This window comes from Mobula hypostoma, chromosome 6 (genome assembly GCF_963921235.1).
Source record: "Mobula hypostoma chromosome 6, sMobHyp1.1, whole genome shotgun sequence".
Classification (NCBI taxonomy): Eukaryota; Metazoa; Chordata; class Chondrichthyes; order Myliobatiformes; family Myliobatidae; genus Mobula; species Mobula hypostoma.
In genome coordinates, this window is record NC_086102.1 from 157884156 (window position 1) to 157909267 (window position 25112).

At 39.5% G+C, this 25112-nt stretch overlaps 1 protein-coding gene across 4 annotated transcripts in view; it reads left to right on the top strand.

Moving 5' to 3' along the window:
• nckap1 (NCK-associated protein 1) overlaps positions 1-25112 on the top strand; it is a 157955-nt gene that overhangs the window by 106574 nt on the left and 26269 nt on the right. For all 4 annotated transcript variants that reach the window (XM_063052029.1, XM_063052030.1, XM_063052031.1 and 1 more), the window contains 4 exons: positions 2590-2683; positions 5614-5696; positions 6805-6885; positions 9827-9920. In XM_063052029.1, the coding sequence (XP_062908099.1) occupies positions 2590-2683; positions 5614-5696; positions 6805-6885; positions 9827-9920 (352 nt within the window). The remainder of the gene's footprint in view (positions 1-2589; positions 2684-5613; positions 5697-6804; positions 6886-9826; positions 9921-25112) is intronic.

Consider the following 25112-nt stretch of genomic DNA (forward strand, 5'->3'; position numbering starts at 1 on the left):
AAAAGGATGTGGATTTTACTTTTGATAGATATGATCTTTGCTGTGTACCTTTGGAATTTGTAAATGTAGTATTAATGTATTCGCCCTTGCTAATATGAAGCCTAAATATAGGCACCTTACAATATCTTTATGAAATTCATTTCTTTATTTTTTTCCTTAAACTGTAAGCGTGATACCTTATATACGACTGTTTTTTTAATCTGAGGAAAACACATAAATCAGTACCTAAATTGATACTGCACAATTTCAGCAAACAGAAATCTAAATGAAATCTTTGCAGCCATTTAATGTATCAATTGAATTGGTGTATTTATTTTTTGAATTGCATTAGTACCAGCAACGTCTGCAAATTATTACATCCTGTATTTATAAACTGAGAACATATAGAAACATGAGCTTATTTGAAAATAGCTTACAGATGAAACTGTTTTAAATGAACATAAGAAATATGATCTGTCTCTGAAATCAAATTATTTTTCATTTGCAGTTAACTTGAGGGAGTTTATTATTGTGTGAAGATAATATTGGCATTTGGTATTCCTTACATCCAAAAGGCCATTCAACCTTTCACCTTCATGTGAAAGTAATTTATTTTATTGTGGAGGAGGGATTGCAAGAGAAGAATGTGTGACTTGGGCTAAATCATCTAAAGTTGGTCAATTCCTTCCTGTTTTTCTTATTTCAGTGCTTGTGCATTCGACAGTGAAATGCTATTAATTTAATGCCTTCTACCAGTTAACTTGAATATTATGCAGAGCATGATAAAATTTCAGTCTAATATTCTTCTGGAATATTGTAACTTGGGCATGGCTATCTAATGCAGTCAATGGGAAGGAAAATCTCAAAGGAATTCATTTTGTGCAAAGCGTGTATTATTCTTTAATCACCAATTAAAACTGTCTTTATTTATTGCTTCTATGCCATCCACTAGTATTATGCCATGATAATGTTAGGTAGATCCAAACTTATGTTTGCATAAAGTAACTGTTTAAAATTACTATTGGCAAAAATGGTACCCATATAAAAGAAGTTGGATTTTCCTACCCAAGAATTCACTTTTTTTTTAGTATGGTCAGGGTGGTGCCAGCGAATGATTCTTTGGGTGACATCTTCCAAATAGTCAATCATTTCAAGTTTTTCTGCATCTTTTAACTATTTTTTAAAATCTTAATTGTGTTTTTAAAACTGTTGGAGCCTGTGACTTACAATGTGTAATTCGAATGAGTGAGCTAGCGTTCTGCTGTATCCGAGAAAACTCCAGGAGTTTTCATGTGAGCATGAGCTACCACAAGGAGAAGCTCAGATGAGATGAGGGGCAATGATCGACTACATCTCTTGCTGATTTAAAATGTCATGGAAAATGGAAACATCGAGATGAATGCTGAGGGGGGAGTGAGTGATTCTCAGCTGGGTCCATGTTGCTATGATTGAAATTCTGACACTTACGGAGTGGACTATTGTACATATTGGCCTCTTTCAGTTCTGTGGGTTTTTTCCTGTTCTCACCCATTCTTTCTTGTTGCCAATCGGTAAGTTGGGTGTTTCGGATTTGATGTTCTTGCTGCTATTTCTCCATGTGGGTGATCTGTTACCCTTGTGCCAGGGAGAAGATTGGGGATTTGGGGTTTGCAAGTTTTTGATTTTTTTTATTTTCACGCGAGGTGGATTACAACTAGAGGGCAAGGGGGATTGGTGTCTTTCTTTCAACTACTTCTGTGGTTTTCTGTATTTTATATCTACCTGGATAAGACAAATCTCAGAGTTGTATTCTGCATACGTACTTTAATAAAATAAACCTTTGAACCATAATGGATTGTTTGATAGGGCTTGAAGTATAACTCTTGAGCATATCTAAAGGAAAGTTACCTGCAAATTCCCAAATGCATACCTTGTGACAACTTCCATATTTTTTCCCTTCTCTCAACTCCTGCAAGAGATATGCCCATTTAAACACAAGCTAAAATAAGATTATTTCAATAAGAATGATCTTCACATCTGAATTATCAAATAACATATACTTTCTCTACTTAAACATAAGTGTTTGGGTAACATTAAAGAATGTAGCTGACTGTATTCAAGTATATGTAGGAGATATTGGACAAAAAATTAAAATATAATTTTATCAATGCATTGCAGACAACAGTAATGCAGTGTACTTACAGTCCCATATCTTTGTAAACGCTTAGCTTTATTTTTATGTAGTACTCATTTAATGAGTGAGTATTCATGGTTATCATCTGCATCTTAGCTTTGCATTGACAAGAGTAAGAACAGTTATTTATTCTATCATGAGCTGGAGTTCTGAGGAAAGAAAGAAAGGGAAGAAAATTGAAGGAGATAGTGTATCCAGTTTCACAGTTTTTCCCTGTGTATTGAAAAAGGAAAAATGGAAAACTGCAAACTATCATGAATGTTTTGTTTTCAGAAGTCAAACCACACATGATCTGTAGACGCTTAATCTCCTTGGGAACTGTAGACTGTGGAACCATCTGGAGCTTATAAAGCTAATTTCCTTTTGCCAGATTGAAATATCTGTTTGATATTGGAATCTGATGGACTGCCTAATACAGAATATTCTTTCTTTTGTAGAAACTAGTAGTAGAGAATGTTGATGTGCTTACACAAATGAGGACGAGCTTTGACAAGCCAGACCAGATGGCAGCACTCTTCAAAAGATTAACATGTGGGTATTGAATATGTTCTCCAATTACAGAAACTGAGCAGACAATGTAATGATTTTCCAATCTGTGTTGACACGGCCTCCCAGTTGCAGAACTATAATTCCATTACACATTCCATTCTTGCCTTGCATACAATCATATGAATAACGAATAAAGTGACCTGTTAATTTTACACATTGTTGCAACTTAATGACATGTGTAATATACTTTTTCCCCTTAGGAAAGGGTGAAGGAAATGAGAACCTTGCCTAACCCTTCTCCTCCACCCCCCCGCGCCCCCCACTACCACCACTAGCAGTCCCCCTGGTAAGGGCAGCATAGTAACTTGTCAAGTCTTTTCTATTTCATTTACATACAGTTTTCTTAGCATGTTAGGCCAGGAAGGCAAGATCCCAGTGATTCTTATGTTAGTATTTGACCTTGTATTCCAGTTAATTAGTTGATCAATATTTTCCAGAACTAGACTGATTTCAGATTTTTATAAATTCCATGAGTAGCAATTGATCTTTTTTTTAAAAGTGTTCTTTCCCATTTGTATTTTTTCCAAACTAAAATTGGCAGCTTTGAAAAGCTGGTTTGTTTCATAAGTTTGAAAAGTGCTGAGAGTACTCTAGGGAGAGGCTTTTACTTTTATCTATTTAGCCTAAAGATTAGAAAACCTTTTGTAATTGTTGCCTTTTGTAGTTCTATCCAGGCTTGGAAGGAAATTAATGAAATTCATTTTTGAGTCATCAGTGATATTCAGAGACCATTTGATATAATGTTGTGGTGATGAGCATAAAAACAAATCTTGATAGGCCCAGAACCTTTATTGTGTCCCAAATGACTATATAACTGAATTCAAGCAACATTCCACAGTGAATATTTGTGGAGACAGACAGCTGTTTGAGACAGGTTATCAGCTAACTCAAAACAGACCAAGGTCAATTTAGGACCTTTGTTCAATCTGTACTTGAACATTGTTTTAAATTTTGTCTTTAAAAAATATGCTTTTTCTCACAGGTCCTATGCCAGATAGTTTAAATTTTTGCAAAGATTAATTAAATTTCCTAATGTAAAAGGAATGCATAAAAGTCTTAAGGAACTTTACTGTAAGGAAATCCTTTCTAATCCTGCAGAACCCACAACTCCTAATTTTTCAACTGTTGAAAAAGTAATGAACGTCTGAATTTTTCAACTTGCTGGAAACCTAAATTTTAAGATCTGAAATAAAATGCTTCGCAATACAGACTGAGAATTGATTGGGAGGATGAACTGCTGCAGTGAAAAAGGAGACTATTCCTTTTCACTTTTCACTAAGTGAAAAAGGAGACTAGGGCCAATTAAGTGGATCTGCATAAAGTTTTGCAGTTAAAGAGTGCTAAAAAGTCAAATTGGAAAATTTGTGGGAGGCTGTAGATTTGTAGGTAAGAAACAGACTGCCCACTTCTTTGAGCATGTTCATCCTCCATTAAGGTTACTGGCTGATCTTCTACCTCAACAATGTTATCGATCAAAGTCCCCATAATCCCTTGATTTCATGAATACCCAGAATTCTCTCAGTCTGTGTTTTGATTGATCATCCACAGCCCTTTATGTTACAGAATTCCAAAGGTTCACAGTCCTCTTTGTAAGTGGTCTACTTCTGAAACTATATCCTAGAGTCCTAGAGTCCTGAGCTAGGGAAAAACATCCCACTGGTATCTTGGCCATAAGAATTTGGTATAGTTTGGTAAGATCTTAACTTATTTTTCCAAACAGTAGAATATATTATCCTAGCCTGTCTTGGCTCATGTTGAAGACTCTGTAATGAGATTAATGAACCTTTCTGGACTTCCTTCATAGCACGTATTTCTCCATAGTAATGAAACCGAAACTGCAGGTGTGCCCTTACCAAGGCCCAATGCAACTGCAATATGATTTCCTTATTCCTGTATTCAAATCCCTTTACAATAATTGGCTAATAAATTGCTTGAATCTACATGTTGGTCTGCAGCAACTTGTGTGCAAGCAAACCAAGCCCACCACTAATCCTTCACCAGTCAACAAACACTCCATTTTTCTGTTACATAATGAATGACTACATTTTTCATATTGTGTTACATCTGTCATGTTCCTAACAACTCACTCAACTTGCATGTATACCCTTGAAGCCCCTTGACATCCTCTTTTGCCCCCTCAATACTTCCAAACTTGAAACTATAACATTTGGTCCCTTCAGCCAAATTGGTGATGTGATTTAAGAAAAGCTGAGGTTTATTGGAACATTAGTCACAGTGGATTTTGAAGCCTTCACTCTCATATCTTAAATGTAGATCCATCAAATATAATCTTTTACCCATGTTTTGTAAAGTGAAAAATTTTAAAATGGCACATTTCCACTATTTTAATTAGAGATACACCACAGAACAGGCCTTCCAGTCCTTCAAGCTATGCCTGCCATCAATCCACTGATTTAACCCCTTGCCAAATCATGGGGCAGTTTACCATGACCAATTAACCTACTAACTGGTATGTCTTTGGACTGTGGGAGGAGACCAGAGCACCTGGAGGAAACCCATACACACGGGAAGAGATGTAAAAACTTGCTTACAGAGGATGCCAGAATTGAACTCCGAACTCTGACGCCCAGAGCTGTAATAGTATCGCGTTACTTGCTGCACCACCGTGGCTATGTTTCGTTACTACAAACGTTTGTACTTTTTTAAAAAAAAATAACTTTGTCTGATTATTTAAAAATTGAAGCCATCCATATTTTAAATTAGTGTTTCCAATTTTCTAAGAATTTGATTTATGTTTACAAGGATATTTTTGTACAGTTTATTCAAGTTACTGTGTAATTAGTCTGAGTAGAGTTATGGACACATTTCTGAAGAGTACGTTTTGATGCATTATGCGTGATCGGTCTCAAATTCTAGATGCTACTCATTTTTCTTTGTTTTATAAACTGTAGCGGTTGACAGTGTATTGAAGAGGATGACAATAATTGGTGTTATCTTATCATTCCGTTCATTGGCACAGGAAGCACTTAGAGATGTAAGTACGGATAGATTCACGTATATCCTATGAATATCTTTGAATATGTTTGTGGTCAAATTGCCAAATGCTGTACAACATTCTTAAAACAATATTGGTGACATTGGAAGAGGAAATAATTTTGAAAAAGCAATTAATGGGAGCTAGTGAATTAAAAGGACTCTAGAGATAAAAAAAAAGTATAGTGAATTCCAGTTAATTGATACACATTGGAACTAGTATATTTAGGCCCAGATCTGATTAAATGGTAAAACAAAAGGGGCCAAATGACTTTGTTTCATCCTCTAATCTATACTCCTACAAAAGTATGCAGTTATTTTTGAGAAGCACAGTTAATCACAACTGAGCAGATAAAGTGATTTTCTTGGGAACAAGGTACAGGGTTAAGTGAAAATCAACATTCATGAAGGAGCAGTTAGACAAAATGATTGCCAGAGAGCTACAGAGTAACCAATTAACAGTGCCAGAGTGTATTTTGGATAATACTTTTAGATGTGACTATATTTTACAGAACCCAAATGACATAATTAAAATATAGATCGAGGCATGTGCGTTTTCTATTTGTGGAATATGGGTGCACTATATCCAGTACTGCTGTCCAGAATGCTTTTACCTTGGAACTTAGCCTTGCTCCTGCCTGCCGTTTAGTTTCTTTCTTTTGCCTCTGCTTTTGTTCTTATACTCATTTGTGATCTTCATGAGCTTGTAAACAGCAAGCATGATTACTTCATGTCTATTACCTGCAGTCATCAGACTTCTTGTCCAGTCAAAGCTGTTGCTATCTTTGCTGACATCTTGCAGTATTTACAGTCTGAAAGCATTTATTGTGCCTTGCTGCAACTGATCAAGTAACCTCTGAATCAAAGCTACTGGACTGGGGGCTTTTATGTATTGCTGCCAAAATCCTGGGACAAAAAATTCTGGAACAACCTGCTTAACTTCAGAATGTTGAAGAGCATAACTTTATTTTCCAAGCCCCTCCATGCTCTTTAGACTACAGCTCCTATTCCACACTGCCAGATTTGCTATTTCTACCCCTCCCTTGCCTCATTCTGAAGGCTTGACTTCAAAATCTACTAACACTGATTTTGGTGGATATTTCTTTCAGGTTCTGTCGTGCCACATTCCTTTTCTTGTTAGTTCAGTTGAAGATTTCAAGGATCACATTCCAAGAGAGACAGATATGAAGGTATTGCAATTTGAATTTAAGATCAAGTTATTTATGGTCTATTTAATATAAAGTATTTACTGCTAGAATTGCAGAGTGTGAATGTAATAATTGTGTATTGAATTATAGATTAGTTTAAATTTTGTGTATTTTCCTGTGGTGCACTTTTTATGTATTGTTTGGTTTAATTGAATTTGCATTACAAATGAAGACAAAGTGCATGCTTGTAAATTAGAGAAGCTATTATGCTTATATGGAATTAGTATTGCCAAATAATTGTCACTTGTACCAAAGTACAGTGAAAAGGATGTATTGCATACTGTTCATACAGATCAAATTACACAGTGCACTGAAGTTTGTGAAGACGAGTTCCATCTTATCATACAAGAGATCTGTTCAAAGGTGTAATAGAGGTGGGATAGAATCTGTCTTTGAGCCGAGGAAGAGAGAATGTACAGGGTGAGTGGGGTCTTTAATTACGCTAGTTGCTTCACTGATGTCCAAAGAGGGAAGTCTGGTTCCCAAGATGTGCTGAGCTATGGCCACAACACTCCACAGTTTCTTACAGTCATCGGCAGATCAGTCGAAGTTAGAGTACTTTCTGTGGTACATTGATAAAATTAGTAATTAGTAAGGGTTGATGGGGACATGCCAAATTTCTTTAGCCTCCTAAGGAAATAGAGGCTTTGATGGGCTTTGTTGGCTGTGACATCAGCATGGTTGGACCAAGACAGATTATTTGTGATATTCACACCTCGGAATCTGAAGCTCTCATCCTCAACACTGGTGATGTAGTTAGGACCATGTGCACTATCTCCTTTCTGAAGTCACTGGCTAGTTCTTTTATTATAGGAGGAAAAGGTTCACACACAAAATGCTGGAGGAACTCAGCAGGCCAGGCAGCATCTCTGGAAAAGAGTAAACAGTTGACATTTCAAACTGAGACCCTTCTTCAGGACTGGAAAGGAAGGAGAAGTCAGAGTATGGTGGTGGGAGGGGAGGAAGAAGTACAAGGTGATAGATGAAACTGGGAGAAGGGAAGAAGGTAAAGAGCTGGGAAGTTGATTGGTGAAAGAGACAAAGGACTGGAGGACGGGGAATCTGATAGGAGAGGACAGAGGCCATGGAAGAAAGGGAAGAAGGAGGAACACCAGAAGGAGGTGATGGGTGGGTAAGGAGATGTGAGAGAGGAAAACGGGAATGGGGAACAATGAAGGGAAGGGGTGCAATTACAGGAAGTTCGAGAAGTCGATATTCATGCCATCAGGTTGTTGTCTTGACACCATGTCACTAAGCTCTCTATCTCCTTCCTGTACTATGACTCATCATTATTTGAGATGCAGCCCACTACAGTCAAACTTGTAGATGGAATTAGAGCAGAATCTGCCCATGCAGTCTTGAGTTTCTAGGGAGTAGAATAGAGGTATGAGGAAGCAACCTTGTGGAGTACCAGTGTTTAGAATAATCACGATGGAGATGCTCAAACAAAAAGAGTAAATGCTGGAAACACTTGGCAGGTTGGGTAGCATCTGTGAAATGTGAAACAAAGTTAACTTTTCAGGTGGAAGACTTTGTCAGCTATGTGATCCTGGAAGATTCTGAATTCTAGCATTTGCTGTACTTTTATTTCCAATCTACAAGACAAAAGACCTCAATGAATGTGATTAGTTTTTTTTAGAAGCAATCCAGCCAATTCAACTTCAGCAATTGGAGTTCATAAATTGATAATTTCCAGAAATTTATCCCAAGCCTTTCGAAAACACTTGTTTAGCATTGCACTAAACACTAATTTGATTAATAAAGTAAATGTGGTCTGAATGTATTGGTTTGGGACTTGGGTATAGTTTCCAGTCTACACCGTGAGCAAGTTATTAAGTGTTATTTGATAGCACTGAAGTGAGATAATACCATTGTCTTCACAAAGCTTTCCTGCTATTTGGAAGGATGTTAAGTTCTGATAGAGTACTCATTATTTGCCTTGATTAGAATGGATATAATAATCTTAAAACATTAATCAAGGGCAAAGTGGACTGCTTTATTGATGCCCTTTGTGCCACTGACATGAAACAACAAGCGACACTACTATCAATAATTTACACTGCACAACACTCAAAGCCTGTTTCATTGCACCCTCAAAATTAGTCTTTACCACAAAGAAAGATTGGGCAGCAGTGTAAGTGAACACCATTGTACAAATCACAAGGAATCAAGAAATTCATGCTATTACCCTTTCAAGAACAGTTACAAGTTGTTAATAAATACTACCATGTCCCTCCACCTAACTTTGTATCATCCACAAAGCCGTCATTCAGATGTAGCATAAATAGTAGTGGACTCAACACCAGCCGCTGGTGAACCTCACTAGTTACCAGCAACCAACCAGAACAGGCCACTTTTATTTCCACCGTTCGCGTTCTGCCAGTCAGCCAATCTCCTGCCTGTGCTAGTAACTTTCCTGTAGCACCCTGGGTTCTTATAAAGCAGGCTCGTATGCGGCACTTTGTCAAAGGTATTTGCCAATTAAATTCCTTTTCTGCAATCTCCAGTACTTTTATTACCAATGAAGAAGCTTGATACAATAATTAGCAGTGGAGTTTGCTGACAGAATTAATCTAGAGATTGATCTTTAACTCCCAGATGTTGTCTGCTCATACTCCAGGCATGTAATGTGTATTTCTGACTTTGAGGCAAACATTTCAACAACTAATTCATCAAATGACTGCAGCTGGACAGATGCAACCAGCTTTCAGCGGTAATAGCACAACCATAATACTACATAATACTCCATTTTCTTGTGAAATATTATTTCTAAAATTTATATTAGCAATTTAACATGAAATTCATTGTGTTTGTTATAGTTATTTATGTTTTCGATTTCATAAATAGATTTCTGGCTTATCCTATGTGAAGAATTTAGGGAATTATTTTTATTATCTTAAATGTAATTTCTTAACCTGTGCAGGTTGCAATGAATGTGTATGAACTCTCTTCAGCATCTGGTTTGCCTTGTGAAATTGACCCAGCACTAGTGGTTGCGCTGTCATCACAGAAGTCAGGTATTTGAGCATTCAACTTGAATAGTTATCTTTAATAACTTTTATTTTGGATTTCTCTTTGTAAACTTGGTATGTTATGATGAGGTTGTAGAAGGCATTGGTGAGGCCGAATCTGGAGTATTGTGTTCAGTTTTGTTCACCAAATTACAGGAAGGATATAAATAAGGTTGAAAGAGTGCAGAGAAGGTTTACAAGGATGTTGCCGGGACTTGAGAAACTCAGTTACAGAGAAAGGTTGAATAGGTTAGGACTTTATTCCCTGGAGCGTAGAAGAATGAGGGGAGGTTTGATAGAGGTATATAAAATTATGATGGGTATAGACAGAGTGAATGCAAGCAGGCTTTTTCCACTGAGGCAAGGGGAGAAAAAAACCAGAGGACATGGGTTAAGGGTAAGGGGGGAAAAGTTTAAAGGGAACATTAGGGGGTGCTTCTTCACACAGAGAGTGGTGGGAGTATGGAATGAGCTGCCAGATGAGGTGGTAAATGCGGGTTCTTTTTTAACATTTAAGAATAAATTGGACAGATACATGGATGGGGGGTGTATGGAGGGATATGGTTCGTGTGCAGGTCAGTGGGACTAGGCAGAAAATGGTTCGGCACAGCCAAGAAGGGCCAAAAGGCCTGTTTCTGTGCTGTAGTTTCTATGGTTCTATAAGTTCCTATTCCCAAGATGGTAAAAATCAGTAAAATAATGGAAATGGTATTGGGTCCAGAGGAACTTGTTACAAGTTAATGGGCAATATTTTTGGGTCCTTTCCTACCGTTGTATTGGAAATGCTTGACATATTTTGGAACACGGAATTGTTTTTTTTACTGAATTCTGTACAAGGTAAAGACCACAGTAATGACAAATATATCTTTAAATGTTACATTTAGTTTAAAGTCAAAGTTATACAACATGGATACAAGCCTTTCATCCTAACCTGTCCTTGTCAGACAAGTCAGCTACCTGAGTTAGTCCTGTTTTCCTGTGTTTGGGCAATATCTCTCTTAAACCTTTCCTGTTTGTATACATAACAACACAAACAGGAGGAAATCTGCAGATGCTGGAATTTCAAGCAACATATATAGAAGTTGCTTGTGGACGCAGCAGGCCGGGCAGCATCTCTAGGAAGAGGTACAGTCGACGTTTCGGGCTGAGACCCTTCGTCAGATCTCTTACTATCTCTTCTTGCAGTTAGTCCTGACGAAGGGTCTCGGCCCGAATCGTCGACTGTGTACCTCTTCCTAGAGATGCTGCCCGGCCTGCTGCGTTCACCAGCAACTTTTATGTGTGTTGCTGTGTACATAACAAAATGTATTTTAAACATGGCAATGATTCTTACTTCTAGTACCACCTGTCACTAGCCTCTATAAGATGGGATGGAGGAAGAACTTGCCGATCAGGTCCCATTGAATCACTTCTTTTCTCTACTTAAACCTATATCCACTCATCTTAGACTCCCCTACTATGGGAAAAGTCTCACTATTCTCTTTACTGTTGCCCTTATGATTCTATATACTTCCGAAAAGGTAACCCCCTCAACTTTCCTATGCTCCTGGAAAAGAAGCCCCACCCATTCAGTCTCTGCTTATGACTTGACCTGTCCACTCCCAGTAACATCCTTGTGAGCTTTTAAGCTTAATGAGTTAGTTACAAAAGCTAGATGACCACAACTATGCACAATATATTCCCGTTGCTGCCTATAAGCAATTTGTACGTTCTCCCCGTAACTGTGTGGGTTTCCTCCAGGTGCTCCAGTTTCCTCCCACATTCCAAAGATGTACTGATTAATTGTTCATTGTAATTAGTACCATGATTAGGTTAGGGTTGCTGGGCAGTGTGGCTTGAAAGGTCAGAAAGGCCTATTCCGTGCTGTATCTCAATAAAAATAATATTTTAAAAGGTCCCAAGTTTGACAGGATACTATAAAAGACCTACTGGTGACTTGCATTTTGTTCTGATGGACATAATTAGTATGTGTACAGAAAATTCTATAAGTTACTTTATGGAAATAGGCATTCAGTAGGTTGAGTTACATTTAATGTGTTTTATTTGCAGCATATTTATGAATTTTCTACCTGAAGATTGATGTAAACCATTTTTCCATTTTCCCCTATAAACATTTCTCCAGCCTTTTTCTGTAGGAGTCAGTGTTCACTTGGAGCTCTTTCCGTTTTATATGCTTAAGAAACTCTTGTCTGTTTTTAATTTGTTTATTTTATTTATCTAAATGTATCTCTTTTTTCTCCTCCTCCTCCTCTGAATTCTGAATTATCACATTTTTCTATTTAACACATTTTTGCCACCCTATACATTTTCTTTCAACTTTATATCCATCTTTACCTTTGGTTCATCTTCCCTTTAAACCCTTCCTCCTTTTCCAGGATATTCCTCCGCCCTTTTCTAAAAGGTAGATGCCTTGAGAATTTTAAGATAATCTGTGGTTTGGAATAAGGCCAATATAACCTTGTAAGTAAAAAATAGAAAAGAATTATTAAAAATCTAGAGCTATTTGGTCAACAATGAGTAAATATTAGAATCTTTCATAAAGGGCATGTGGAAAATCATTGAGGAAAAATTAACTAGTACAAATAGAATAGAATTGACAGGTCTATTTTTAAGGATATACATAGTAAAATAGCCAAGGAAATATCAGTGGATGCAGTATACTTAGGTTTTCACATGTCATTAGGTACAAGGTGTCCTACATGATGAGAGTAGGAATAATATTCACATTGATTTAATGTAACTAATTAGGAACAGAAGAGGTTATTTCTGGAATGGCAGGTACAGCTCTCGGAGTACTGCAAGCACTTGGAACTTGCCCCTTAATGCGCTTTTTTAAAATGGCCAGAACAGGTTAAGTGTTGGTACACAGTATTAATTTAGGGTCCTTGTTAACAACTGGCTATGTCAGCACATGCTTAACAGATAGATAGAAATTTAAAATATTTGAATTTAAATTCATGAGTATGGGAATACTCTGATAATTGGAACTTTACTGCCAGATTGGTAGAGTTCCTGATTATAGACAATAGGTGCAGGAGCAGGCCATTCGGCCCATCGAGCCAGCACTGCCATTCACTGTGATCATGGCTGATCATCCACAATCAGTACCCTTCTCCTGCCTTCTCCCCATATCCCTTGACCCTGCTATCTTTAAGAGCTCTATCTAACTCTTTCTTGAAAAAATCCAGAGAATTGGCCTCCACTGCCTTCTGAGGCAGAGCATTCCACAGATCCACAACCCTCTGTGTGAAAAAGTTTTTCCTCGACTCCGTTCTAAATGGTCTACCCCTTATTCTTAAACTGTGGCCTCTGGTTCTGGACTCCCCCAACATCAGGAACATGTTTCCTGCCTCTAGCGTGTCCAGTCCCTTAATAATCTTATGTTTCAATCAGATCCCCTCTCATCCTTCTAAATTCCAGTGTATAGAAGTCCAGTTGCTCCAATCTTTCAACATATGACATTCCCGCCATCCCTGGAATTAACCCAGTGAACCTACGCTGCATTCCCTCCATAGCAAGAATATCCTTCCTCAAATTTGGAGACCAAAACTGCACACAATACTCCAGGTGGGGTCTCACCAGGGCCTGGTACAACTACAGAAGGACCTCTTTGCTCCTATACTCAACTCCCCTTGTTATGAAGGCCAACATGCCATTAGATTTCTTCACTGCCTGCTGTACCTATATGCTTACTTTCAGTGACTGATGAACAAGGACACCCAGATCTCGTTGTACTTCCCCTTTTCCTAACTTGACACCATTTAGATAGTAATCTGCCTTCCTGTTCTTGCCACCAAAGTGGATAACCTCACATTTATCCACATTAAACAGCATCTGCCATGCATCTGCCCACTCACCCAACCTGTCCAAGTCACCCTGCATTCTCATAACATCCTCCTCACGTTTCACACTGTCACCCAGCTTTGTGTCATCTGCAAATTTGCTAATGTTACTTTTAATCCCTTCATCTAAATCATTAATTTATGTTGTAAATAGCTACGGTCCCAGCACCGAGCCTTGTGGTACCCCACTAGTCACTGCCTGCCATTCTGAACAGGACCCGTTAATCCCTACTCTTTGTTTCCTGTCCGCCAACCAATTTTCTATCCATGTCAGTACCCTACCCCCAATGCCATGTGCTCCATTTTTGCCCACTAACCTCCTATGTAGGACCTTATCATGATTTGACCATAATACGCAGAATTAGGCTATTTGGCCCATTGCGTCTGCTCTGCCATTTCATCAAGGCTGATCCAATTTTCCCCTCAGCCCCAATCTCCTGCCTTCTCCCCATATCCCTTCATGCCCTGATCAATCAAGAATCTGTCAACCTCTGCCTTAAACATACATGAAGACCTGGTATCCACAGTTGCCTGTGGCAACGAATTCCACAGATTCACCACTCCCTGGCTAAAGAAATTCCTTCTTCTCACCACTCTATTCTGAGGCTGTTCCCTTTGGTCTTAGACTCTACTATAGGAAACATCCTCTCCATAGCCACTCGTATCAAAGCCTTCCACTATTTAATAGGTAAGTACATGTTCGGCACAGCATTGTGGGCTGAAGGGCCTGTATTGTGCTGTAGGTTTTCATTTTTTCTATGTCTCAATTAAGTCGCTCCTCGTTCTTCTGAATTCCAGTCCGGGGGAGGGGGCACGGGGAAGGCCCAGAACAATCAAACGCTCTTCATATGACAAGCCATTCAAACTTGGAATCATTTCATTTGAACCCTCTCCAGCTTCAGCACATCCTTTCTAAGATAAGGGGCCCAAACCTGCTCACAATACTCCAAGTGAGGCCTCAACAGTGCTTTATAAAGTTTCAACATTACATCCTTGCTTTTGTACTCTCTTGAAATGAATGCTAACATTGCATTTGCCTTGCTCACCACAGACTCAACCTGCAAATTAACCTTTAGGGAATCCTGCACAAGGATTCCCAGGTCCCCTTACTTTGCAGTTTTTCGTATTTTCCTTCTGTTTAGAAAATAGTCAACCCTTTTATTTCTTCTACCAAAGTGCATGACAATACACTTCCAAAAACTATTCCTTTTGTCATTTATTTGCCCGTTCTCCAAATCTGTCTAAATCCTTCTGTAGTTTCTCTACTTCCTCAAATTACCTGCCCTTCCTCCTATCTTGAATCATTCGGATCTCTTCTGGGGGAGGTATGGCCTGTACAAAAGTGACGGGTTGCACCTGAAACCAAGCAGGACCAATATTCTCACTGACAGATTTGTTAGAGATGTTGAAGGTTTAAAATATTTTTTTGCAGGGGGTGGGAACTGGAGTGAAGGAACTAGAGATAGGACGGATGGTGAAAAAGCAAAGATAGCATGCAGTCAGACTGTCAGGAAGGACAGGCTGATGATAGGACAAAATTGCAGCCAGCAGGGTGAGTATCAGTGTATTAGGGATGCAGAGTCAAAAAGGGTGGCAAATACAGTACACAGTTTTATATCTCAGTGCATGGAGCATAAAAAATAAGCTGGATGGTCTTGTTGCACTATTACAGATTGTCAGGTATGATGTTGTGGCCATCACTGAATCGTGCTTGGAGGATGGTTGTAGTTGGGAGGTGAATGTCCAAGGTTACCCATTGTATCAGAGGGATAGGAGAGTAGGCAGAGGGGGTGGCGTGGTTCTACTGGCAAAGAGTTGCATCAAAATCGGTAGAAAAATGTGATATAGGATTGGAAGGTGTTGAATCCTGCTGGGTTGAGTTAAGAAACTGCAAGGATAAAAGGACCCTGATGACAGTTATATACAGACCTCCCAACAGTAGCTGGGATGTGGACCACAGATTTCAACGGGAAACAGAAAAGGCGTCTCAAAAGGGCAATGTTATGATGGTCATGGGAAATTTTAACATGCAGGTTGATTGGGAAAATCAGGTTGGTAATGGATCTCAACAGAATGAGTTTGTTGAATTTCTATGAGGTGGCTTTTTAGAGCAGTTTGTTGTTGACTCTACTAGGGGATCAGCTATACTGGATTTGGTGTTATGTAATGAACCAGAGGCGACTAGGGAGCTTAAGGTAAAAGAACCCTTAGGAAGCTGTGATCACAATGCGATTGAGTTCAGCTTGAAATTTGACAGGGAGAAAGTAAAGTCTGATGTAGCAGTATTTCAGTGGAAATTGTAGTGGTGTGAGAGAGGAGTTGGCCAATGTAAATTTAAATTGGAAGGAGATGCTCACCAGGATAACAACAGAGCAGTATTGACATGAATTTCTGGGAAAGATGAGGAACGTGCAGGATAGATGTATTCCAAACAGACAGAAATACTGAAATGGCAAAATAGTCCAACCATGGCTGACAAGGGAAGTCATTGTTATTGTAAAGCAAAAGAGAGGGCATACAACAAAGCAAAAATTAATGAGAAGATAGAGGATTGGGATGCTTTTAAAAACCTACAGAGAGGAACTAAAAGAATCATGAGGTGGGAAAAGATGAAATGTGAAAGCAAGCTAGCAAACAATATTAAAAGTGGATAGTAAAAGCTTTTTCCAAGTATGTTTTAAAAAAAAAAGATGAGACTGGATATTCTTTATTCTTTGGAGCGTAGAAGGTTGAGGGGGTCTTGATAGAGGTGTTTAAAATTATGAGGGGGTAGATAGAGTTGACGTGGATAGGCTTTTTCCATTGAGAGTGGGGGAGATTCAAACAAGAAGACGTGAGTTGAGAGTTAAAGGGCAAAAGTTTAGGGGTAACATGAGGGGGAACTTCTTTACTTAGAGCTGTGTAGAACGAGCTTCCAGCAGAAGTGGTTGAGGCAGGTTCGATGTTGTCATTTAAAGTTAAATTAGACAGCTATGTGGACAGGAAAGGAATGGAGGGTTATGGGCTGAGTGCAGGCTGGTGGGACTAGGTGAGCATAAGAGTTCGGCATGGACTAGAAGGGCCGAGATGGCCTGTTTCCATGCTGTAATTGTTGTATGGTTATAGGACTGCTAGAAAATGAGTCCAGAGAAATGATAACTGGGGACAAGGAGATGGCAGATGAACTAAGTGAGTATTTTGCATCAGTCTTTACTGTGGGAGACACTAGCAGTGTGCCAAATGTTAAAGGGTGTGAGGGAAGAGAAGTGAGTGCAATTATTACAAGGGAGAAGGTGCTCAAAGAACTGAAAGACCTAGAGGTACTTAAGTCACCTGGACCAGATGAACTTCACCCTGGGGTTGTGAAAGAGGTAGCGGTAGAGGTTGTGGAGGCATTAGTAATGACCTTTAAAAAATCAGTGAACTCTGGCGTGGTGCCAGAGGACTGGAAAACTGCAAATGTCACTCCACTCTTTTAAAAAAAAAAGGAAGAAGGCAGCAGAAAGGAAATTATAGACCAGGTAGCCTGACCTCAGTAGTTGTGAAGGTGATAGAGTCAATTCTTATGGATGAGGTGATGGAGTACTTGGGGACACAGGAAAAGATTAGACAAAGTCAGCACGGTTTCCTTGAGGAGAAATCTTGCCTGATGAATCTGTTGGAATTCTTTAAGAACATTACAAGTAGGATAGGCAAAGAGGATGCAGTAGATGTTGTATATTTTGACTTTCAGAAGGCCTTTGACAAAATGCCGCACATGATGTTACTTACCACATTAAGAGCCCATGGTATTACAGGAAAGTTGCTGGCATGGTTAGAACATTGACTGAAAAAAGTACCAAATGAAATGCAATGTTGGAAATTGCATGACCATACATTTTCCTAGTAGAAATAAATGTGTACGCTATTTTGTTTTTAACGGGGAGAAAATCCAAAACTCTGAGATGCAAAGGGACTGCTTGTGCAGAACCCCCTAGAGGTTAACTTGCAGGTTGAGTCAGTGGTGAGGAAGGTAAATGCAATGTTAGCATTCATTTCAAGAGGTCTAGAATACAAGGGCAGGGATGTGATGCTGAGGCTTTATATAGCACTGGTGAGGCCTCACCTTGAGTATTGTGAATAGTTTTGGGTTCCTCATCTAAGAAAAGATGTGCTGGCATTGGAGAGGATTTAGAGGAGGTTCACAAGGATCATTCTGGGAATGAAAGGGTTATCATACAAAGAACACTTGATGGCTAGGGGTCTGTACTCGCTGGAATTCAGAAGGATGACGGGGGATCTCATTGAAACCTTTCAAATGTTGAAAGGCCTAGACGGAGTAGATGTGTAAAGGATGTTTCCTAAGGTGGGGGAGTCTAGCACAAGAGGGCACAGCCTCAGGATAGAGGAGTGTCCATTTAAGACATATGCAGAGAAATTTCTTTAGCCAGAGGGTGGTGAATTTGTGGAATTTATTACCACAGGCAGCCTTGGTGTACTTAAGGTAGAGCTTGATAGGTTCATGATTGGAGACAGCATCAAAGGTTTATGGGGAATAGGCCGGGGAGTGGGATTGAGGAGGGGATAAAAGGATCAGCCATGATTGAATGGCAGATAGACTCAATGGGCCAAATGGCCTTTTTCTGCTCCTGTCTTATGGTCTTCATATCATCTGCAAACGTTTCAACAAAGCCGTCAATCGCATCATCCAAATTATTGACATATAACATAAAAAGAATCAGTCCCAACACAGACCACTAGTCACCAGCAGCCAGCCAGAAAAGGCTCCCTTTATTATCACTCTTTCCCTCCTGCCAAACAGCCACTGCTTTATCCGTGCCAGAATCTTTCCTGTAATAACATGGGGTTGTGGCTTGTTAAGCTGCCTCATATGTGACACCCTGTCAAAGGCCTTCCGAAAGTCCAAGTACACAACATCAACCAGTTCTCCTTTGTCTATCCTACTTACTATTTCTTCAAAGAATTCCAACAGATTTGTCAGGCAAGATTTTCCCCTGATGCTAACTTTGGCCTATTTTATCATGTGCCTTCAAGTACCCTGACATCAACTCCAACATCTTCCTGACCACTGAGGTCAGACTAACTAGTCTATAGTTTTCGTTCTTTTGCCTCTCTCCCTTCTCGAAGAGTGGAGTGACATTTGCAATTTTCCAGTCTTCCGGAACCATTCCAGAACCTAGTGATTCTAGAAAGCTCACTACTAATGCCTCAACGATCTCTTCAGCCACCTCTTTCAGAACTCTGGGGTGTACACCATCTGGGTCCAGGTGACTTATCTACCTTTAGACCTTTCAGTTTCCCAAGAACCTTCTCTCTAGTTCACACACTTCATGATCCCTGACACCTGGAACTTCCACCATACTGCTAATGTCTTCCACAGTGAAGACTGGTGCAAAGTACCTTCAGTTCATCCGCCATTTCCTTGTCCAGCATTACTACTTTTTCAGCATTGTTTTCCAGCCCTATGATCTTCTGTCACCTCCCTTTTACACTTTGTATCTAAAGTATCTTTTGCTGTCTTTAGTATTACTGGTTAGCTTACTTTCATGTTCTATCTTTACCTTCTTAATGACTTTTTCAGTTGCCTTCTGTTGGTTTTTAAAAGCATTCCAATCCTCTAATTTCCCAGTAATTATTGATCTAATATATGCCCTCTCTTTGGCTTTTTTGTTGGCTTTGACTTCTCGTTAGCCACCATTGTTCTTTAAGAATACTTAGATTAGATTAGAGTATGAGGACACGCAGACCTCTTTTATTGTCATTTAGTAATGCATGCATTAAGAAATGATACATTCTTCCTCCAGTGTGATATCACAGAAACACAAGACAGACCAAGACTGAAAAACTGACAAAAAAACACATAATTATAACATATAGTTACAACAGTGCAAGCAATACCGTAATTTGATAGAAGAAATGACCATGGGCACGGTAAAAAAAAGTCTCAAAGTCTCTCGTAAGTCCCAACATCTCACGCAGACAGTAGAAGGAAGAAAACTCTCCCTGCCATGAGCTTCCAGTGCCACAAACTTGGCGATGCAGCATCCTGGAAGCACCCGATCACAGTCCGACTCTCAGTCCGTCCGAAAACTTCGAGCCTCCGACCGGCCCTCTGACACTGAGCACCATCTCTGCCGAGCGCTTCAACCCCAGCCCCGCCTGCCAGCAACAGGCAAAGCCGAGGATTTGGGGCCTTCCCTCCTGAGATTCTCGATCGCACAGTAGCAGCAGCAGCGAACCGGGCATTTCAGAAGTTTCTCCAGATGTTCTTTCGTGCTTCTCACGTGCGTCTCCATCAAATCAGGATTGTGTATGGCCCCTATTTAACAAATACGATATTTCACCGGAGAGGCCGCGCGCGCTGCGTTGCGCTGCCATCTTCTCCTCCCTCTTCCATATGTACTTCTTCCTCTTTGGGATATATATATTCTGTGCCTTTTGAATTGCTTTCAGAAATTCCAGCTGTTGCTGCTCTGCCATCATCCTTGCCAGTGTCCTATTCCAATCGATTCTGCCCAATTCCACTCTCATGCCTCAGTAATTCGCTTTACTCTACCGTTATACTGATACATCTGATTTTAGCTTCTCCTCCTCAAATTTCAGTGTGAATTTGATCATTATATAATTACTTGTCCCTTAGGGGTTCTTTGACCTTAAGGTCTCTAATCAATTCTGGTTTACTGCATAACACCCAGTCCAGAATAGCTGATCCTCTAGTGGGCTGATCTAAAAAGCCATCCCATACGCACTCTGGAAGTTCCCCCTATTGTAACCCTGTACCAACCTGAATTTCCCAATCTGCTTGCATATTGAAGTCCCCCAAGACTGTTGGAACATTGCCCTTTTGGCATGCATTTTCTATCTGGCATTGTAAAGTGTAGGCCACATCCTTACTACTGTTTGGGGGTGTGTACACAACTTCTATCAGAGTCTTCTTACCCCTGTAGCTCTTTAGCTCTATTGACAATGATTCAACAGCTTCCCACTTGGTCACCTCTTTCTAATGGTTTGATTTCATTTTCTACCAACAAAGCAACATTACCCCCTTCCTGCCGGTCTTTTCGATACAATGTGCATCCTTGGACATTAAGCTCCCTGCTAAAATTTTCTTTCATCCCTGATTCAGTGATGCTTACAACATTATACCTGTCAACCTGCTACCGTGCTGCAAGTTCATCTACTTTATTCCGTATATTGTGCGCATTCAAATACAACACTTACATACTGTATTCACCTTTTTCAATTTTGTCTGTCTTTTATGTTGCAACTTATCCTATTGCCTCTGTTTGTAAGCCAGCTACCTCATCTTCAGCACTATTATCCACATTTTCTACGATACTTCTTGCATTGAAATATATGCAGCTTAGGATGCTAGTCGCACCATGCTCAACCTTTTGGTTCCTAACTTTTTCTAAGGTCTTAACAACAGCTGCCTCCACAACCACTCCACTAACTGTTCTGGTACTCTGCTTTCCATCTCCCTATAACGCTAGTTTAATCTGTACTGTGTAGCATCAGTAAATCTTCCCACGAGGATATTAGTCCCTCTCCAGTACATGTGCAAGCTATCTGGTCTGTACAGGCCCCATTTTCCCTGGAAGAGAGCCCAATGATCCTGAAATCTTATGCCCTCCCTCCTGCACCAACTCCTTAGCCACATATTAAACTGTAAAACCTTCCTAATTCTAGTCTCACTAGCACGTGGCATGGGTAGCACTGATGAGATCTTGCCCTTTAACTTGGCACCTAACTCCCTGAACTCCCTATGTAGAACTTCGTCATTTGTCCTATATGTGTCATTGGTACCTAATGGACCTCGACTTCTGGCTGTTCACCCTCCCACTTCAGAATATAGACAACCCAATCTGAGATTCCCAGACCCTTTGCACCCAGGAGGCAACATACCATCCAGGAATCACCTTCTTGCCCACAGAACCTCCTGTTTATTCCTTTATCTAATAAACCCCTTTTCATCACAGCATGCCTCTTCTCTTCTCTTCCCTTCTATTCTGAGTCACAGAGACTTGGCCACTGCGACTCTTCTCTGTTAGATCATCCCTGCTGACGGTATCTAAAGTGATATACCTGTTTTTGAGGGGGAAGGCCACACGGATACTCTGCACTAGATCCTTAACCCCTTTTCCCTCCTTGACTGTCACCCAGTTTCTTGTGTCCTACACCTTGGGTGTAACTACCTCTCTATATGTCCTGTCTATCACCCCCTCAGCCTCCCGAATGATCTGGAGTTCATCCAGTTCCAGTTCCACTTCATTAATGTTAGAAGCTGCAGCTGGGATGCACGTCTCACAGTTGTAGTTCTCTGGGACACTGGAGGTCTCCCTGCCTTCCCACATCCTGCAAGAGGAGTATTCCACTATCCTGTCTGTCATCCCTATTGTCCTAGGTGAGCGGATATAAAGCAGGAAACAGGGGAAAAAAACTTCAGCTTTTCCATCCTTTGCTTTCTTTCACTGAAGCTTCGATGATCACTACTTAACTATGTCCACTCAGATGACAGCTGCTGTACTTGCTCCTGTCGTCCTTTAATTGCTCTTGCTAATCAATCTCAATCGCCAATTGGTCACTGGTCAAAGCTCTTTTTCATTGTACTGATGTGCTGCTGACTCTTACCCTGGGGCAGTGGATCTGTTTGAAGTCCCCTCCTCTCAAAACTTCTGATGTCTGCATTGGCTGCTGGTCAAAGCTCTCTTTTTCTTGGATGTTACTCTATAGTAAATTTTCCAGTAAAACAGATTCATCTAAAGGGAGTGTGGAAACTAGGACTCCCCTTTAGTGGGCAGAGTTTGGAATCTGTGGCTGTAATGGGTTTGTAGGGAGCAGGGTGCACCACGTATCAGCTGGTAGATAAATCATCAGTATTGTTGAATAATTGGTTATCCAAATTTTATAGTTTTGCTGAATTATAAAGGACTTGTAAACAATACCTAGAGTAAACTAGAATTTGGGATGGATTACCTGGAGAAAGATTTTTTTTCAGATAACATGGCAAAAAATTCACAAAATTTAATTTTTAGGATGAAACTGTACAGTGATGTTTCTTATAGAACAATACATATTTGATGGACGTTTCAAACATTTTGCACCTCATTCTAGAATAGAGTAAATGGAATTGGGATAGCTCTAGGGAAGAACACTTAGCGGCCACTTTATTAGTACCTCCTGTATCTGTTAAAGTGGACACTATGTACATGTTAGTGATTTTCTACTACTGTAGCCCATCTACTTCGACTTGTGTTTTCAGAGTTGCTCTTCTGCACACCACTGGTGTAACGCATAACCACATTTGATAAAGAGATATTTGAGTTACTGTCACCTTCCTGTCAACTTGAACCAATCTGGCCATTCTGCTCTAAACTTACATTAACAAGGCATTTTCACCCACTGAACTGCTGCTGGCTGGATGTTTTATTTTGTTTCTCGCAGAATTCTCTGTAAACTGTCGAAACTGTTGCGTGTGAAAATCCCAGGAGATGAGCAGTTTCTAAGATACTCGACCACTGTGTTTGGCTCCAACAATTACTCCATGATCAATATCATTTAGATCACTTTTCTTCCCCATTCTGATGTTTGGTCTGAACAACAGCTGAACCTCTTGATCCTGTCTGCATGCTTTTGTGCATTGAGTTGCTGCCACGTGATTGGCTGTATAGAAATTTGCATTAACATGTACAGGTACACCTAATAAAGTGGCCACAATGATTTGGAGGAGGTGAACCTTGTTCACGGAACATTATAAATATCGAAACTTCTTAACTGAAGTGTTATGGATATTCAATTGATGCACATATCCAAGATATAATAAGTTTCTGTTGATATTTAAAACTAACAAAGTAAGCTTTGGTCCAAAAGAAACTGAGCCTTGGAATTTAATAATGGAAAACTAGGAAATAGCATGAATTAAACTTGTGTTTTGCTTTATTATTCACTATAGAGGATATATAACAAGATTGAGAAATGAGGAAAGAGTTTGGGGAAATTATAATCATGGGCAATGATGCAAAGCAAATTATTAGAGTTGTGAACTGGGAGGGTAATAGCCTTCACCTTAGGCTCTTAACAATGGCCAGTGAGATTGTTATCTTTCCAAGATTGTCTAGATCCAGGGAAAGTTCTATTAGATTGGCAAACAGCAACTATATTCAATTTTAAAAGGTGGGGGGGAACAATAAGCAAAAATAAAAACAACTACAGGGCTTTTAGTTTAACATTTGTCATAGGGAATATGGTTGAAGCTATTATTAAAGGAGTGGCGCCCCACACAGACTTCCAATCTGCGCCTTGTAGGGCATGAAAATGCCCGACGCAGGCCTCTCATGGTTTGAGTCGACGTTCCTTTCCCTCCCCTATTATTAAAGATGTTATTGGAAGAAAAAGCAAGGTTATTAGGGAGTCATTGAGACTTAATGAAAGAGAAATCATGCTTGACCGATCTCTTGCAAATCTTTGAAAAAGCAATATGATCTGTGAATAAAGGGAAGCCAGTGGATATGCTACACTTAGATTTCCAGAAGGTATTGGTAATGTAGTGCAACAAAGATTATTGCAGAAAATAAATGTTCTGAGCTTTGCCTTTATCTTGTATCATGTTGGAGCTTAGGTTCTCAAAACAATTCACGGAAACCTTCTGGGTGTTTAGGCTCTTATTGCTAAATTGTAAGGGTAATATTTAATACCACCAGCATTAATCTTTTAAGATTTCTCATGAGCCTTTGGGATTAGAAATCATTGATCAAATATTATATGTATTTTCTTTACTTCTGTTTAATTACAAAATTTTGAATATTTAGTTTGAAAATCCACGCTAAAGTTAAATGTGCTCAAACTCTTCTCGGAAATTCTTTCCGAGTGTGTCATCTTGGCATTTATTTCCCTTTCGTTCTGCGGTACTTAATTTGGTTTTGAGTGCAGGACTAAATTTTGGAAAACTGGGAGCTGGTAATTGCTAAAGGAAAGTTGGTGTTGCAGTGTACAAGGCTCTACACATATATGATAACCATACTGAACAGTTAATGGAAAGAAATAGAAAGGACGTTGTACAACTGGAAAAATGAATCTACCATTACTTCTGAATGAAGAATTTGGTTCCATTCATGTCATCTGCATGAGCTCATGGAACTGGAGTTTGCTAACTGCCTGGACTAAAGAAACTATAGCAATATTTCTTGTAGCTGAATGGCTGACTCGTGTTTTAGAGAGCTTTCCTGTTTGAATTTTTTTCTACAAAAACTACAAGAAGACCAGGCAGCTCTACGAAAATTAAATGTTCAGATTTTATTTTGCAAAATGTATTTTCCTATTTACCTCCCATCAGGTTTGTAGATATCTTTTCATCAACATAAACTTTGCTCTCATTTTA